This window comes from Quercus suber, unplaced genomic scaffold (assembly GCF_002906115.3).
Source record: "Quercus suber isolate HL8 unplaced genomic scaffold, Cork oak 2.0 scaffold_204, whole genome shotgun sequence".
NCBI classification, from domain to species: Eukaryota; Viridiplantae; Streptophyta; class Magnoliopsida; order Fagales; family Fagaceae; genus Quercus; species Quercus suber.
This window is the reverse complement of record NW_027069662.1, coordinates 529,830-549,737: the sequence shown is the minus strand read 5'-3', so window position 1 is coordinate 549,737 and position 19,908 is coordinate 529,830. Positions and strand designations below refer to the sequence as shown.

Genomic DNA, 19,908 nt, shown 5'->3' with positions numbered 1-19,908 from the left:
AAAAAAGTGGCCAAATTACATATTTTAATAGTTTTAATAGAAAATCTGTTAATATAATAAGTTTCTGTGATGCATGTTTCCTATCATTTGCAGTAATGTTTCATCACTTTGTATATAAAATGATTAGATTATATGTGACAAATTTACAACTCATGAATCATGTTTAAGGTCATCTTATATTAGTCTCTTAAATAAATAAAAATATAAATTAAAGAAGAAGTTTATTCTAACTGTTCTCCTTTCACAAAAATTTGAACTTCATATCTATGCTTATATAAATAACTTTATTTTCCCATTCAATTTATTGTATTAATCATATTTTCATATTTTACGTTTACCACCAACAAAACCTAGCGTTATTCTTAGCGTGCTTGCACTGAGGCACTGTTTTTTGATAGGCAAGAATATTCAAATCCGGTTGGCATATCCTTATGGATATGGGTTGAAAATGAGAATACATGTTTTTTTATGGATTGAATGAATTGTGCTTTCTTGTCATGGCAACTATAAAATTCCTTTTTGTGTGTGTGTGTGTTTGTGTGTGTGTGTATAATGTGAAAAAATAATGGCTACTACCAATGAAAAAATACACCAAGGGTTTAGCCACCAACAATTGGCGTGGACTGCATCCCCTTTTGTGCTTACAATTATCTTGTCATTGTAGCCGGGATGCACAGTCCGCTTATTTCATTTCTACAGTTTGAGCTCATTATTGATGATGAGTAGAGAGTACGCAAATATCTCTAAACAGAGGCATGAAAGGAATCACTACCTAATTATAGATCCATGAAACATTATAAATCCATGATGAAGATCTACACACCAGACTAAGTGTCCATTTGAGATTGTTTATTTTGTTGAAATTAAAACACTTTTTGCTGAAAGTACTGTAGATAAATGTAAAAATTAGCTAAAATAGTACAATAAAACTCATGAACATACCAAAAGTGTAGTGAAACCCATTAAAGTAGAAAAATAAGTTAAATAGTAAAATAAGTTGGTAAAAAATAATCATTGCAAATGACTTTTAGAATGAAAATCGGGGGTAATCTCAAGAAGAGGTTAGGGTCGTAAGGCATTCAAGACCACCTAGCTCTAGTTGGCCCTTATTTGTATTACATAGTATACTTAAATGGACTTTACTAAATAGGCTATACACATTCTCGCACCCTAACCCTAAAAATCTAACTAAGAAGGAGAAAAAAAAATAAAGAAACAAACAAAACAAATAAAGGGAGTAGTGCATAAAATGAATCATCCAACATTAAGCTTATAATCATCCAAAAGAGATTGACATTTAATGATTAAGTTTTATTTAGGATGTTCTTGATTAAATTAATGTCTACATTAAATCTTAAATATCTTCCAAAATTAGTTTGTACATTGAGAATATATGTACTTTTAGCTTCATTAATACTATGCTCTTACCTTTTAGAAAGCATCTCATCAATAAAGTAATCATTAATGCCTTTCACAGCCAACTTATTTCAAATTCAAATTTACTACCGCACATTCTTGTACGACAGTCACCTGTAAGATACTATGGAGTGCAAGAGTCAAGGTTTAAGTCTCCAAGAAGGAGTTTCGTATACATATACACTTAAATTAGAGTAAAGTAAAAATTCTATCTGTATAATAATAATATAATAATAATAATAATGAATTGTGCTTTCTTGTTATGGCGGCTATAAAATTCTTTTTTTCTTTTAAATGTTTTTTTATGGAGTGGTATAGTTAAATTTGTCTCAACTAAAATAAAATAATGCAAAATAAGATGGATTTAAAGTGAAAGGAACCTTTATAAATCTGCCCATGTATAACAAAAGATGGGAGAAACTTGCCGGTGGATAGATGTCACACTCACATGGGAGCTACAAAGACAATGCAAACACCTAAGGATCATGAATTCTCATTTCAACCCATATCCATAATGGATATGCCAACCGGATTTGAATATTCTTGCTATCAAAAAACAGCGCCTCAGTGCAAGCACGCTAAGAATAACGCTAGGTTTTGTTGGTGGTAAACGTAAAATATGAAAATATGATTTAATACAATAATTTGAATGGAAAATAAAGTTATTTATATAAGCATAGATATGAAGTTCAAATTTTTGTGAAAGGAGCACAGTTAGAATAAACTTTTCTTTTATTTCTATTTTTATTTATTTAAGAGACTCATATAGGATGACCTTAAACATGATTCATGAGTTGTTAAATTTGTCACATAATCTAATCATTTTACATACAAAGTGATGAAACATTACTGCAAATTATAGGAAACATGCATCACAGAAACTTATTATATTAACAGATTTTCTATTAAAACTATTAATATATGTAATTTGGCCACTTTTTTATAAAAAAATTCTGGCTCTTCCAGCCTTTCACATTGCTTCCAATCAGACGGAGGCACAATGTTAAGGGCGTGGGCCTCCCAAAACTTTTGAAATCCCTAGCTAATATTATATAAAATAAGGTGGCCCCTACAAATGTAGTGATTGCCACACCCCCCCCCCCCAAAAAAATTTCACATTCCCCAATTCATCGATAGAATTTATGTTTTTACCTTTGAAATCCCACAATGACTGGCTTTGTATTCAATGACTTTGAAATACCACAAGTTGACCGCATCCAACCAAACAGTGATTTTTTCAAAAATCTAATATATCCCCAGCGTGCCTTTTATTTTTATTTTTATTTTTATTTCTAAGAATACAAAATTGTTGTACTATTTATTTATTGCATTTTTAGTCTCGAAGTTGACTCTCTCTCTCTCTCTCTCTCTCTCTCTCTCTCTCTCTCTCTCTCTCTCTCTCTCTCTCTCTCGTCAATTTTTTTCACAAATTTATTCCTTTGAGCAAATTACAATTTATCCACTTGTAATTTAGCCAAAATTTAAGATGCTTACATGTCATTTGAAATTTGGCATTTTATCCACGTGAGATTAGCTTAGTTAGATTTTCATAACTCACTTCTATTAAAAGCAAAACTAAATATATAATTTTGCTTCACTTTTATGTCTTTCTCATTCAAAAACACAAAAATACATAAAAATACAATATCAAATAAGATCAAAAACTATCCATGGGAACACTTGTATCATGAAATTTCAAACTATAAGTAAGCAACTTAATTTTCAGCCAAACCACAGGTGAGTAAGTGATAATTTACCCCTAATCTTTTTCTCCAAGTTATATATACTTTTCTCTTGTTACATCATCAATTTGTTTTTATTAGTTGATTTTTGCTTTTAGGTTTTGATAAGTTGTGCCAACATTGATTAGTTTCTAATATAAATTTGGGTTGCCATAGTGATAAGGTAGTCTCTCTCTTCTTCCCCTTTTCTTTTTTTTTTCTTTTTTTTTTTTTTTTTGTATGAAAAGAAAATTGTTAAGAAGTTCCATGTGAAAATGATAATTGATAAATTTTATTTTATGAAAGATTTTTTTATGAGAGTTGCTAAATTTTTTTTTTTTACATGTTTATAACATATTAGACAATCTTTGCATAATAATTTGAGTTTAGAAATATTATAATATGTTAAATTTATTTATTTTATATACAATATACAATATTACTAATGTATAAACACATAGTTCGGCTCCCAAAGTTTAAAATCCTAATCACGCCCCTGGTTCAATTTACATGGCTGAGTAAAGCTGTTTAGACACCTCCCATTTGTGCAGTTCCTTGCCGAAGACATCATAGAACACAACCACAGCTTCTGTCTGAGTCAGTTGCACAGACATGAAGCCTTGACCATCATAGAAGAATTTAACATCATCACCGTTAAGTCTCTTGACATTGACATCACCTCTCCATGCCTTCGAACCTGCTCCGCTTGTTAAAAATTGGATAGGACTGCATTTTAATCCCATATATATGTTTTCATTAGCATAAATCTGGTCACCCAGATGGCTTATTTTTGAAAAGAAATTCTGCAGAGAAGGGTTCTCTATATATTTTACCTGTCAGGAGTACTAATGCGTTCCAAGCAATGGTCGTGACCATTTATGTATAGTTCAACATTATTAGCCTGCGTATTCAGCATAGCAGATGTGAAGGAATGAGATAAAGCATTGTGACATTCAAATCATAATATAGGTTTATGTATATATACTTAGCCCTTTGCAAACAGGGCTTATATTATTTGAGTAATACTAATGACACAAAATTTATCACAATCTTTTTCATTATTGTTGACGTGGTAAGTTGAGCTTGAAACAGTATCACTTTTATATAGATTTATTACTGTCACTATTTTTATTAATACTAATCACAACATGTTATCTTGACCTTTATTAAAAAAATATTATGCCTCTGGACTTATTGATTTTGTTTGAAAGATGGTGATATTACCTTAAGTATTGGGAGAAGGTACTTTATGAGCTCCGGTGTATCGCCATGATGCCCAATACTTTTGATTGCATGGTGACCAACCACAATCTTCCGCTTTGTGGTTGACTCCCTTAATGCTGATTCCAAATCCTTGGTAACAAAAATTTATTATCATTAAATCATGGCATATATGATCAAGGTTCTCTTAACAGAATAATTATTCAGACTCTATTATTTACTAGCTTCTTATTCTAGATAGATACCTTAAGAAGATTAGTAATGTAAGTCCTTCGTGGTGATACACCTCTCCAATCATACTTATGGTCTGTCTCTTTGTAGTAATCGTCCACAAATGGAGTGGTATCCACGAAGAAGAATTCCGCAATTTCTAATGAATCAAGGTAGAAGCAAAATGAGAAAGTGTTTTGGTATGATAGTACTATATTACAATTAAGACTAAGGACATGACATTTTTCATAGCGATTGACATAGTTTATTGTAATTGGTATATAATAAAAATATTATTAGTGTTGGACTAGGTAAAATTAAGCAGCGTTACACTAATCAAAACAAGCCATTTCAACTTTTGGGAAAAAATTGCAAAAACTATTAACTTCCAACATTTAATTTGCACATATATAAATACGTGTATGTATGTTGACAAATTGACATACCTGTGTTAAGGATAAAAGATCTTTGGCAAAGCCATCGGCTGTCAATCTTCTGCAAGACAGGGCTTAACTGCGCTTCTACATTGCCCCTATAGTCATGATTTCCTAGAACTGCACAAAAATCTAGCATTTGAGAGAGAGAGAGAGAGAGAGATCCTTATTTGTAGAGGGGATTACTAGCTAGGACTTACCACTATACCACTGTTTCTGAAGACTCTTGGCAGTATAAATTTTAGAAAAGGACTCCTCAAATGCAGGATCATTGACACCCTCTAATCCATCGTCATAGAAATTGTCTCCAGTGGATATGACAAAGTCTATGTCTAATTTCTCTCCGATCCTTCCCATCTACATTGCGTAACTTAAGCGTTTTTAGAGAAAAACCATTTTAAAAAGAAAAGATAATACTAATAAAGCAAAAGTGGCATCACTGGTATGTTAATAATTTTTTGTGCAATATTTGTTACACACAAGTTGTTAATACACACCTCATTTTTTAAATTGAGACTATAAATTGAAGTCAAGATTTCTAAATTCAAAATCATGATGGTTTCAATTAAAAAACGCAGTGTGTGTAAAACTGTGTGACAACTTGTGTATTATAAACACAATCCATTTTTCTCCCATTATATAGGGTCTTGCAACTAATTAGCAATTAATTATGATATGGTTGAGCATCCAAATTTCCCATATCTTTTTTTTTTGCTGAAATCCAAATTTCCCATATCACCTTACCTTTTAATGGCATGATAATGTAATTAACGGTTGTATGTATATATATTTCCTTAAAAAAAATGAATAAAAAAGAGTAAAATGGCATTGTACAAAATGCTTTTTTTTTTTTTTCAATGTTTTCTGAAACATGTTGTATTCTATAAGATAGGCATGCCTTCCAGTATATATATATATATAGGTCCTCTTCATTACAAAGGTTTCTTTGATTTGAGATATGTTTTTAAAAGTTTTTATAATTCTTATTTATTTTGAAAACTTACCAATAAAATATGCATATAAATAAATAAAATACACCTAAATATTAATTAATTAATTTTTGTATCTTATCACGTTGTGCCTTAGCTTTTTACAAATTATGTGATTTTTTTAATGATTTCAAGCTACATATAGTATTAACAAACTATCAATCAAGCCAAATACACAAAATCATTGTTTCTTAATACATTAAGATGCAATTATGTACCAATAAAGATAAAAGACATAAAATACCATTGGTTTTTAATAAAAAAATTTATGTTTTGGGTTGAAGATTTACATGAATTTGGGATGGACTGGACTGAGCTGATTGGGTTGATGATTTTGGAGGGGATGAGGCCTAGCTAGGTAAGGTGCCTAAATATAGATTTTTTTTTTAGGCTTAAAATATACTTACTATTTTTTATTTTTCATAAGTTTAGGGCCCCGGCCCCTTGGGCCCGTTGCTTCTTAGGCTCTATGCATACATGAACATGCATGAGAGAGAGAGAGAGAGAGAGAAGTAATTGGAAGCAAAATAATGAAGAAGAATAAAGGTTTTGGACCTGAAGAGCAACTTCAGATTGGTTGTAAAACCCTCTTCTGCCCCAATCTCCAACCACCAAAAAGCTTAGTCGCCCATCGGCTTTTGCCGGGTGTTCAAACCTTTGAAGATCTGCAAAACTGGGTAGCACCAAAGAAATGCATAACATAGCAGCTGTCAAATGAAGGCACTGAGCTTTGGTGGCCATGGTTACAACCATGGCATTTCTGGGGAGAAGGGGTTAAGAGACAATCAAACAAAGGTTTCAAATGGGGGAGAGAGAGAGAGAGAGAAGAAGAAGAAGAAGAAGAAGAAGAAAACAGTACTTAAAAACTAAAGGAAACAACTCAAAGAAAAAAAAATTTTACTTTTTAATATTGTAAATTGTAATCAATGAGGCCTTGTGTGATTGTATTTATACATGCTAGTATTGCAATGCTATTATCACCAAAATTAAGGGATCACCTTTTTCTGTTGCCTTGGGAATATACTAACTGGTACTCCACGTTTCAAGGGACTCAAACTATGTTTAGGTAGCAAAGGGTGGATAATCTATGAGATAGAAAATGGAATATTCTTCTTCATGTAATTGCTGCCTCCCATCTCATGCATCTCTATTATACTCACAACTTCTTGGGTTAACGACTTAACGTAGAGCTAAATTTGACAGACCAACTTAATTATATATATCTCAATGAATGACATAAATAGTTTTTTTTTTTTTTTTAACAAACGTTCGTTCAATTTCAAACCAAAGTTTTAGAAGGCCAATGGTGGGTTAATATCATTTAAAGAGGCAACGGGTAAAAAAACAGGGACAGATTAAAATAAAATAAATAAATTAAAAAAAAAAATCGGATGTAAATTAAATTTGCTCTTTCTTCGTTTTTCCACATTTGGCTTAAAATTGGCATTGCTAAACCATTGCATGTTAAAAATTAAACCTTAGGCAAGTAATCTTGAAAATGGCTTGTTCAATTGGTGAACGAGTATTAGCTTTTAATGAATCAAGCTCGCCCACTAGCTGCTTAGTTTGATTAACAGAATTATAATTTATAATACTTTCCATTATCCTTGATATATTTATCCTATTTGTGCTAAGGATTATTGAAACTTTGGTAATCTTTAATTTGCAGCTCTGCATTCCCACGCTATCCTCACAAAGGATTTCTCATATTTGAGACGTTCAGGCAATATATTTTCATCACAAATCAAACTTCTACACATACAGCTGCCATATGAATGCCCAAAAAAACAAATACAATCCAATCCAATCCAATCCAACACAAAACTGTACAAAACAGCTGAGTTAACATCAGCATCAGAGCAAATGCAACATTCAAGATGTTTTGCTTCTCATGCCATGTTTTCTGATATATTTACAACCATAAAGCAGACGTTTCACACGACAGAAAACAAACACCATACATTTGGATCATTCTTGACAATGACTGACTTGACTTCCAGGTTCACAAACTGCCAAACAAATTGTACTTGAGAAATAGATAGTTCATACTTCATGTCCTACTTCACACAAACCTGAGAGTGATATCTAGTCTAATGGCTGGGGCCTAAAAGAGCAAGAAGAAAGGCCCTGTAATGGCCTGATGTCTCTGAGCGAACAGCATCATTCAAAGTTTTTCCATATTTCTTCTGGTACTCTGCCTTTATATACTGCATATCGATCTCAGCCCTTGTTACAACTATCCTTATAAGCGTAGTGTCATTTGTTCCCAAACCCTTCATTGCATTGTGTAAAACCTACAAATTTTTATGAATGTTTACATTTCTATTTGAAGTAAACTAAGTCACAACTGACATGAAATTTAGAGTTACAAACTGCCAAAATTTATTCCAGAATACATCACATCAAAAAAAGAATATAAAAATGGAATTCAACAAATCAAATAATTTTCACTATTTGCAGAATGAGCATAATTTAATTTATATTCAGGGTGTAGTTCCAGCCAACCCCAAACAATTTGGGATAAGGTTTTATTGTTCTTGTGGTTATATTCAGTGTGTGGTTCCATGATTCTCTAGAGTCAACAGTAGTGAGAGGGCAAAGGAACATCTGCAGATGATATAGCATCTCCTCCAAGTATATTAAAAGTATACAATTTTTATGTCCAATGAAATCTCAGAGGAAAAATATGTGGAATTAGAAGAAAAGGAAAAGCATCCAACTCTTCTTTTCCATCAAACTCAAGGAAATTGTGGGTCAAAACATTTGTTCAGAAAAATGTTAAATTGATACCTTTGCGAAGTACTTTCCTGGATTGTGAGCACATTGTAAGATAGTCAGAAGGGCAAACTCAAAGTTACCAGAGGTTTCCTTTTTTATTGCCTGCAATAAGTCAAGTATGCATGAGCAGGGAAGCAAAGATTTTGTAGGGAGGATGGCTCAACACTGCACTATAGACATACCTTTTTTAACGAGTTTCCATAAAAATTATGGTAAGCAGAATCAACTGCAACCAATTGTGCCCTGCTTCTTCCACTGAAAATGTGTATGAAAGTGTTCTCATCAGTTCCCAATTTCTTCTCCCCAGCTTTGAAGAGAGCTTTTGCATCCTTCTCCACCATCAATTTATCAACTTCCGGGCCTTCATAGCGTGGTGTACTTAGATATGCAAGCAGTAACTATACAAAAATGATATAAATCATGACAATGATTATTTAAATGCTTAAAAAAATCCAGAAGAGGATATCAATTTGGATTTGTATTTGGGTCTAGTCTAATGGCTGGGGCCTAAAAGAGCAAGAAGAAAGGCCCTGTAATGGCCTGATGTCTCTGAGCGAACAGCATCATTCAAAGTTTTTCCATATTTCTTCTGGTACTCTGCCTTTATATACTGCATATCGATCTCAGCCCTTGTTACAACTATCCTTATAAGCGTAGTGTCATTTGTTCCCAAACCCTTCATTGCATTGTGTAAAACCTACAAATTTTTATGAATGTTTACATTTCTATTTGAAGTAAACTAAGTCACAACTGACATGAAATTTAGAGTTACAAACTGCCAAAATTTATTCCAGAATACATCACATCAAAAAAAGAATATAAAAATGGAATTCAACAAATCAAATAATTTTCACTATTTGCAGAATGAGCATAATTTAATTTATATTCAGGGTGTAGTTCCAGCCAACCCCAAACAATTTGGGATAAGGTTTTATTGTTCTTGTGGTTATATTCAGTGTGTGGCTCCATGATTCTCTAAAGTCAACAGTAGTGAGAGGGCAAAGGAACATCCGCAGATGACATAGCATCTCCTCCAAGTATATTAAAAGTATACAATTTTTATGTCCAATGAAATCTCAGAGCAAAAATATGTGGAATTAGAAGAAAAGGAAAAGCATCCAACTCTTCTTTTCCATCAAACTCAAGGAAATTGTGGGTCAAAACATTTGTCCAGAAAAATGTTAAATTGATACCTTTGCGAAGTACTTTCCTGGATTGTGAGCACATTGTAAGATAGTCAGAAGGGCAAACTCAAAGTTACCAGAGGTTTCCTTTTTTACTGCCTGCAATAAGTCAAGTATGCATGAGCAGGGAAGCAAAGATTTTGTAGGGAGGATGGCTCAACACTGCACTATAGACATACCTTTTTTAACGAGTTTCCATAAAAATTATGGTAAGCAGAATCAACTGCAACCAATTGTGCCCTGCTTCTTCCACTGAAAATGTGTATGAAAGTGTTCTCATCAGTTCCCAATTTCTTCTCCCCAGCTTTGAAGAGAGCTTTTGCATCCTTCTCCACCATCAATTTATCAACTTCCGGGCCTTCATAGCGTGGTGTACTTAGATATGCAAGCAGTAACTATACAAAAATGATATAAATCATGACAATGATTATTTAAATGCTTAAAAAAATCCAGAAGAGGATATCAATTTGGATTTGTATTTGGGAGAGCAGGGGAGGGGCTCTGCTGGTGGTGGCTGAAGTAAATTTACTATGAATGGACAAAACTACTCAACAAAGGCCCATATTGCCTGCACTAGAACATCTTTGAACCTGAGTCACCAACATAGTGGAAGACCTTTGTGAGGTGATAAAAGGTGGGCAATAAGCAGTGAGACTCCTCCAACATTGGGTCAGTGGCAAAATGACCCATCATAATTTCAATTTAAAATAACTCACTGAACTAAGAAAAATTAACTTCACACTGATAAAGGTGCCAAAAAGAAAAAGTCATTAAATCGACAAAAATTAGACATGAGGCGAATGGTAGTAAAAATTTTACCATTTTTCGTAGATTGAAAGCATGAGAGATCAATTTGCAATCAACTTAAAGTTGTAGGGTTCTCATTGCATTTTACCCTTCAAAAAATGAAACTTTATTTCTGATTTGTTCAACTGTTTCTTTCCATTTTACACAAACTTTGTGGACATTCCTAGGACTTTAAATGCATTGTTGTTACATCTATGTTCTAACATATCAACAAAAATGAAAGAAATATAGTTCCAAAGCACTTCCCTTCCTACATACTTCATGTTACCATAGATTTTCATTACATCCTTACTGAGAATATATACAATGGTCATTCTACTGTACACACTTTTTCTTTTTTTGCATGTATCATACTACATAATCTTAACTGTTGATCCACTATTATAAAATATATATTAAATTATGTAATATCCTATATGGTACATATAGAAATTAGAATTCTCCTATACAAGAATTTATTAGAGGTTGGTGCCTTCATTCATATTTTTATTCTTTCAAGAAAGAGGGACTTTATGCTGTCAAGTCATTCCATAACCAATGCATCCTTTTCCCAAATTTTACATGAATAAGTAGTAGAATGTCAAACATTTCAAGACCACCCACATATTGTCCATATGTCTATTTTTTTCTTTAATGGTTTATACTCTTTAATAATCCTCATCTCTCAAACACATTGCCAAAAAACTAGGACCATACATCAGCAATCCACAGGAGCTGATTCTCCATCACAAAAGGCTCTGTCACTTTTTTTTTTATAGTCAAGAATAATTTATTTAAAAGAGACTACTTCAGGAAAAAAGACACGAAATAGCCTAAATAAAGAATTACAATCGAAAAAATATCTACATATGAAATCTTGAACAGAAGTACTATCTGTAGACCTGAAGCAATTGACCACTCATAAAGAGAACTAATGAAAGATTCTAGCAATTGAGTTGACGTGCATTCCACATCTTCAAAAGTGTGTTGATTTATTTCCCACCATATAGTCCATAGCACACATAAGGGAACAAGGTTCCAAATAGCTGACAAACAATTAGGTCCCCAATCCATCATCCACATAATAAATCAAGAACCTTCTCCAGAACTGCCCTTTGAATCCCAAACATCCTAAAAACATAATGCCATAAGTCAAAAGCCATACTGCAATGTATCAAAAGGTGGTCCATAGTCTCCCATTGCATCGATACATACAACACAAACTCATACTTAACATTAGTAGAAGAAATAATTTAGAGGACTTGATAATATCTCAAGCGCTCAAGAGCAAGTGCATGAGTTCAATTCTTATGAGTGACAACTACATGCAGAAATTCTCAAGATCAATATCCATTATCCAAATCTCCCTATCTGGAGTACAGCCTGTATAGGACTCTAATTTGGCAGAACCAACACTACATAATGCCTTGTTTTATTAAGCAGTCCTCCTCTGGATGAACTGGCACGATATAATTTGGAAATAGTGAACATTTTTGCACCCATTGCACACAAATATCAGAAAAGAATTTTCACCCATCACATATGTAAATTAGTAATACAACTAATTTAAACATAAAACTTTCTATCAACATGCTATTTTCATTAAAAGTTTTGAACAATGCCTCAAAAGGAGATTGTAATGTTATATATCTGGGTAATAGAGAACTTAGAAGATACTAATATCAACAAGGTAAAAGTACAAACACCAATTTAAACTACATAACTATTGAGCTAGAGACTAGAAAGTTAAGCAACTTAATAACAACATAAGCACTGAAGCACACACATGCAGAGAGAGAGAGAAAGAGAGTGGATGACCTTTTTGTGATCTCCAGAAGCTTGATATTCAATGTCATGCTCAAGGTAAGTACCAAATTTTGAAAAATATATTTGTTTAATTTGTTGAATTTGGGACGGAGTACGGGAACATATTACTTCAGTAGCAGCTTTAAGATCAACAATATCACCACTTAATGCCTGCCTCACTATCGTAGCATCCCGTGTTGCTGGATCATGCACCCAGAGTAAAACTGCTTTCTGACATAAACCAATAAAACAAAAAAATCTAAATGAGCACCCAAAACAAGAGCAGGAGTTTGTTAATGGAATACAACTTGCACAATTCACAAAAGAGAGAGATCCACCGATTACTACTGCATAGTAAAATAATAGACAAAAGTAGAAAAGATAAGGATTACGACTTTTTAGAAGAGGTGGGAATGAAACCACAAAAAATCTTTCACATACCTTGACATTGTTACTTAGCTCTGAAGATAAGCGTTTGTTAAGGTCTTCAGAATACATGGCTCTATATTCTTGTTGAATAAGAGCACGCTGGGTTGCATCCCGATGGGCAAGAATATTGATAATTGCTTCAGTATCACAGCCAAATCCTGTAAATGAAGATAGATAAATAAATTGATTGAAACAATAAATAAATAACTAAACAAAGAGCATAACTTTCAGAACCCAATTTCATATAGATTATATTTTCTCGCTAACTATTATGAAAGTATCAGACTCGAAATGAAATAAGATTATCTATAAATGGAAAACCAATGTACATATGAGAAGGGAAGGTTAATTAATGGATTGATGCTTAGTGTTATAAATTTCGTTCCAAGCCGGTCTTAAGCCCGGAAAAAGGAGGGTTGCGGTAGGTTGACGGCCATCATAAAATTTAGTCACTCCATTATGCTTCATTGTCAAAGGAGTAAAGTTGACAAACGAGCAAGATGAAAACATTTTGAAGTATCTATTTCAACCCACCACACATAATTAAGGTCATCCTTTCATTTCAATTCATTGATAAAATAGCACATTGCCATAATCATAACATAACAGGAATCAACAAATAGTCAGAATACAGTTGCTTTTCAAATAGGACAATGAAATGGCAAGGTAAAAATGATACAAATAAAATACATATGATTGTCAAGGACCCAAGTTTCAGGCAAAGCTTCGGTCCAATGCTCCAGTGTACTAGACCGGACACAATGCAGATACGTGGCCAATTTTGAACACATTTTCAAATCGTGTCAGATGGATTAAATTATAAACAAGTGCTGGCTCTTTGCCCTAATTGGAATATATTAACCCCCTATTTGTGGAAATATTGTATACATGAACTCATAATCCAATCAAATAATGAAAGCAATCAGAAGCAACTGTGTTTCTTGTAATTCTTTTATGTGTTGTTTCCTACTTCTGCCAAGCATTATACACTTATCAATTTGATACCCTCAAAAGTCATTTTCCTCTCCAAAGTTCCAGTTTTGAGTTACAGACCAAACCAAAAAACTAGGGCACCGTTTGGTAACGATATTTAAACAACAAAATCTATTATTTATACACCACAATACACATTTTCACATTCTTTTCAGCCACAAGTATTTCCACAAAACTTAAATAACCTTACTAAAAATTTCATAACAAACCGCCTGGGCCTTTCGAATCTTCTTCTAAATGGGCTTTTTTTTTTTCCACCTCATTTTCTCTCCCCATAAATTTATTATTATTATTATTTTAAGTTCGCATCTAAACAGGAAAATATTTGTGAAAAAAAGAAGAAAAAAAAAAAAAAGAGTCATCCTTATGAAATTATTGAAGAAAAAAAAGAGAACCCAAAAAAGGAGTTTGGGTATGCTTGCTTGGTACCAAAAAAAAAAAAAAAAAAAAAAAAAAAAGTACCTTTGAAAGCACGGTGGAGGTGCATAGCATCATCACGAGGTGAAGTTAGCACCGGAGGTATAGTTACCGTAGACATTCTTCTTCTCTGTTCTCTGTTCTCTCAAAAAATATCGAGATACTCTGTCCTCTAGCACCGGCAGTAGTCTTCTTTGCCAATATATGCACAACTGACAAGTCAACAACCTTGGTCAACAACCATGTGGTTTGTATCTACTGTTTATTTGATTTTTAAACGGTAAAGCATAAAATTATTTATTTATTCTCTAGATTTTATCTACGCTTTTTTCCAAAAAAAAAAAAAAAAAATTGGTCACTTTTTAAAATTACAATTTTTTATTTTCTTTTCTTTTTGGTTACTTTTAGTATATTTTAAGGCATTTTCAATAAAAAGCTAATTAAACTGATTTTAACCCACCTAAATTTTTAGGTTTTTACTTATACTCAATTAAAATCCAAATTATTTCTCAAAAATAATAATAAAAAATATTAAATTCACAATTAAATTTATGCGAAAGTTTTAACAAAAAGCTCACATTTGTCCGTTACTCAAAGCAAAACAAAGCTAAGAAAAATGAATTTTGAATTTTTCATATTCATTTTTTTGACTCTAACAAAGCTTTCTCTCTTTATCTTCTTAATATAATAATTATCAAATTAATTTATAAACAAGTTCGAGGTGAAACATAGTTTAATTCATGGTTTTTCACATTTTTCAACTTTGTTATTGTTTAGAATAATGAAAATGAATAACAAAGATGGACACGCTTCAAATTAAAATGATTTCATAAATTTAGGATTTTAATTGACATAACTGACTAAATACAAAATACGATTTAAACTCTAACCATTTTGATGTAATTTCAACTAGATTAAATTACTCATTTCACTTGGAGAGTTTAGGTTTCTTTTCATTTAGTCCTTTAAGTTTGAGATCTTTTGTTTTGGTCCACCAAGTTTGACTTCATTTTAAAAAATGATACTTCCATTTATATGAATAATCTGGAGAGAGAGAGAGAGAGAAAGCTTTTTGAAAATAAACTCAAACTTGATGGGCCAAAATGAAACACCTTAAACTTAAAAGATCTTTATGAAAATAATCTCAAATTTTAAGGATCAAAAGTATGATTTGGTTTTGAATAAGAGAGGACTTCAGGGAGGATGAAAAATGTATCAAGGAAACAAAATCAATAAATAGGAGGTTTCTTTTCTTCACTTTTCATAAAAGATATGTAAAAGGGCAGGGGGAGGTTTTAGATAGTCCATACTTTCATCTATGAAAGAGAGGAAAAAATTGAGCGAAAATACAAATAAGATATTTACAATTTTGTCATTTAACATCCTTTATTATTTTTTTTCTTTTTATTCTTACATAATCACCATTTACACTCATGTGGCGTTTGATACGGGGTAATGTGTTAGGATTCCTAGGAATGTTTAAAGATTTTTATGTTTGGTTGCAAATCATGCTAAGGAATCAGATGCCAGGGGAATCTGGATTCCCCCCTTAAACCCCTCTCAGTAGGAATGTGGATTCCCTTTAAAACAGGTGGGAATTCAGATTCCTAAGATTAAAGGAAATTGTATTTTCTATAAATTGACAATTTTAACCATTTTTTTAAAATGACTTGATAGTTCACATTCAAATCTAAGGATAGAATGGGAAAAATAAATAATTCATTTAAGATTCCTGGGAATAAACCAAACATAGGAATAGCTACATTCTTAGGAATGTGATTCCTAGGAATCACATTCCTAGGATTCTGGATGCCAGGAGTAATGTGGATTCCTCCGTACCAAACGCCACATCATGGTTTGTTGTAGAAGAGACCATATTCAATGTCAAATAATTTATTCAATGATAAGAAATTTTATTATTATTTTTATATAAATTGGGTTAATTGAGACTCACCCTAAATTCTAATATTAAATTAATGTTGGTCAAGAAGGATGCATGTGAGACCACTATATCATATTTATCTTATTTCAAATATGAAAAAAAAAAAAAAAAAAAAAAAAAAAAAAAAAAACCAAACAAACAAACAAACATACAAACGTGTTATTAGTCTAAGAGACTATGACCTTAGCCCATTTTTAAGTTCTCATTATTTGGGCTAAACTCATGTGAATGACTGAGACTATGTTATTTCCTCTCAAAATAATGATTCAACAAATGATATTGTTCCTCCTAAATTGAGGGTTTTACATTTGGAGTCACCACTAAGTTGGCATGGTACCTTGCGTGTGCGTGCGCGTGTGTGCTTTTAATAAAGTCAAAACATTCAAAAAAGAGTACATACATTTACCTTGAATTTAGACATGTGTAATAATTGGCTATAATATTTTTCTTTTTGACTAACTTACATTTTGAACCTTTATGTTGGGGATGATTTTCATTTTTGTCCTTACGCTTAAGAACTTTCAATTTTGTCTTTTGTGTTTGATGTTGACCTCCACCCAAATACGTTAACCTCACTTTTGTTAAATATCACATAAGCTCAAAATTTCTTACGCTATGTTTGGCAATATGTAAAATATCTTCAGAGTGTAAAATATTTTTAGTTGTTTGTTTATATTCTGGAAAATACACCGGAAAATTACTTCTAGTGTTTGGTATTGCATGTAAAATCCTATTTCCCAATTTAAAATATTTTCTAGAAAATTTGTCAAAAAATATGCCTACAATACAAATGAGTATCTCACCATAAATATATACATCATATATGCACAATACAAGACAATATATAAAAGTTCAACAGTACAACACAATAATTCCACAACCAAATACAAAAAATGCCCAAATCCACAATATTTGAAATGAAAAAAATATATAAATTCAAGTACAATAACTGTGGGAGGGGAGGGCTTAAAAGAGGGAGTATTACCAAATAGGTTCAGACTGAGGAAGCAATTGGGCCTGACTACTCATTATCTCAAGTCTAGCACAATAAGGATAATCCAAATAGTGAGATCGAGAAAGTTGACTGGCCCGAGGAGCGTACACTCCTTGGGAGACTGTAGACAAACGGCCAAGGCCATATGACTAAAGACCATGGAAGGAAGTAGAGATGTGCAAGCAATGCAAGGAGGAAGCTTCTAAATAAAACACCCATCACCCCTACATTTAATGCACTGCACCAACTCAACTAGCCGCATTAATGGCAGAATGACCCCTAAACAATGTCCCCACACCCTACATCCTACTCTACCACCACCAACAAAGCAACGATGGGACAATTATCTAAGGAAAGATTAACAACCCTTCAAGAGGAAGGCAAGGATGCGATCCTAGCAGCTATATATAATATAAAAGATCATCCTAGAAGGGGATCAGAAAAACTAAGAGAAATGAAAGAAAGAACAGAATTAGGAATTGTGTAAACAAAAGACTTGTTATCATAAGAACAATTGTTCCTCGAACAGACTGAGGAGAAAGCTTGAATAATACTCCTTGTTCTTTCTTTCAACTAATCTCTATTTAAACTATTGACTCATATATTTCTTTTTCTTTGAATTCACCAATTGAGGCTACTAAGGCTCAAAGGGTTAACCTTAACAATCCACCTCTACAAATAAATTGTATCGGGCTTACATTTTAGCCCATTCCTATTTTTGATTTGGCCTGGTTTCTTGTGTTGCCCTTGACAATAACAAATAATTAAAAAATCAAAAGTACAAAATGAAAATGAACAATATATAATTCCAATACAAGAACAAATAATTAATTAATCAAAAGTAAAATATATATATATATATATATATTTTCTAGTGGCAGATTGGTAGAGAAAGGGCGTGTAGGTCTTGAGTAGGGTTGTTTACAGGTCGGTCTAGGTCGAGTTTGTGCCCAACCTGGAACAAACTCAATGGAATCGAGTGGCAGAAAATCTCACCCGCCGCCGACCGCCAGAGTAGTTAGGTTAGGCAGATCAAACTGTCAACAAGTAGCAGACGGGTTGGTCAGTGTCATAGATTTGAGAAAATAGTGAGAAAATGGTGAGAAAACCCAGATCCGGTGAAAATCTCATTGGATTCTATGAGATTTCGCCAGATCTGGTGGAAATCTTACCGGATTCAATGAGATTGGTCGGATCCGGTCAAAATCTCATCGGATCTACATGAAATATTGTTGAAATTTGGGGTTTTTCACTGAGATCTGGAAAAATTTCGCCAAAATTTGGGTATTTGTCAATCAGTTCGGGTTTTTCGAGTTTGGGATAGGGAAACTGAAATTGACCCGACGAAGTCGGTTTCTGGTTGTGAAGACCCGCTAACTGCCGAAATAGTTGGGTCGATAGGTGTAGGGTCAGATCCGGTTAGTTTCTTTGGGTGGGTCTGGTCTTCAAAGGGGTTTGGATAGCCCTAGTCTTGAGGGAGAAAGAAGAAGAAAGATGGAGGAAGAGGGAGAAAAAGATGGAAGAGAGATAGGTCGGGAGGAAGAGGGTCTTTTCAGCCTTGGTTAGTTAGAGTGAAAGAGAGAGGAAGAGAAAATGTGGGCACGGGCTTGATCGATGGTATCTTTCTCTCTCTCCTTCCTTCGACTTGGCGTGAGTGAGGAGTGTGGAAATAAAATGAAGGTAAAATCACTATGTAAAAAATTCATTTTTGAGTCTAAGGGTATGAATTTATGATGTTGCAGAAGCCTGAAGAAAACACACACAATACTTTATTAATGGAACAAAAACTGAACTATTAGCTTCCGGTGGTAAACCTTGAATCCATGAAGGGCTTCCTTGAATCTACAAAGAGATAAATTGGAATCTACCAAAGAAAGAATTTGAGAAAAGTCTGTGTTTATTGATATAGTCTAATTTGCCTCTAATGGCTAAAACATATGAGTATTGAGAAAAATGTCTAAAACCCTAATTTACATTAATTACACGATTAGGTGACAAAATACCAAAATTTACCAAAAATGGGAAAATTGAGTTAGGCTCTGTTTGTTTCGGGCATAAAAAGAATATGGAAAATATTTTATACCATGATGAATGTTTAGGTTGGTCGGAAAACTTAGTCAAATGGAAATTTTTTATCAGCCTCTAAGATTTAAAATAAATTACACATCTAATTTACCTTCAAACCACTTATTCCCATTTTTCTCTTCTATCCGAACCAAGAGAGAGAGAGAAGAAGAAGAAGAAGAAGAAGAAGAAGAAGACATAAGAACACTTACAATGGAGCACGGAGAGAGCATGAGCCACCGAAAAAAGGATCAGACCATTGTGTTGACCTAGTGAACGAGCTTCAAATGCATCCTTAAATGCAGAATCATAAACTACTAACCTTAAGGGTCATCCCAAAACAAGCGGAACCTCATTTTGATCTTTGAGTAAAAAGTTATTAAGAAAACAAAAATTACTATAAACAGCAAAATCGCAATTTTTGGGGCCTAAATGAGAGAATTTGCCATTTTCTAGGGGTATCTCATGGCAAAGCGATGATTATTGCTCAGAAGGCCGTTTCACTTCAGCCTACCAAATTTCAG

The 19,908-nt window shown here is 33.0% G+C and overlaps 2 protein-coding genes across 2 annotated transcripts; both read right to left on the bottom strand.

Annotated features, from left to right (window-relative positions):
- Positions 1–3,530: 3,530 nt before the first annotated feature.
- Positions 3,531–6,905, bottom strand: LOC111992314 (purple acid phosphatase 17). The gene is made up of 7 exons (XM_065779299.1): positions 6,547–6,905; positions 5,203–5,359; positions 5,015–5,122; positions 4,604–4,728; positions 4,362–4,490; positions 3,971–4,038; positions 3,531–3,863 (listed from the first exon to the last, which is right to left on the bottom strand). Exons 1-7 carry the CDS (start codon positions 6,742–6,744, stop codon positions 3,644–3,646), a joined length of 1,005 nt encoding a protein of 334 aa, XP_065635371.1. The 5' UTR covers positions 6,745–6,905; the 3' UTR covers positions 3,531–3,643.
- Positions 6,906–7,767: 862 nt separating this feature from the next.
- LOC111992290 (annexin D5) lies at positions 7,768–14,599 on the bottom strand. Its single transcript, XM_065779286.1, has 9 exons — positions 14,430–14,599; positions 12,987–13,132; positions 12,558–12,776; positions 10,133–10,348; positions 9,963–10,052; positions 9,266–9,466; positions 8,952–9,167; positions 8,782–8,871; positions 7,768–8,285 (listed from the first exon to the last, which is right to left on the bottom strand). Exons 1-9 carry the CDS (start codon positions 14,503–14,505, stop codon positions 8,082–8,084), a joined length of 1,458 nt encoding a protein of 485 aa, XP_065635358.1. The 5' UTR covers positions 14,506–14,599; the 3' UTR covers positions 7,768–8,081.
- Between the last annotated feature and the right edge of the window lie 5,309 nt (positions 14,600–19,908).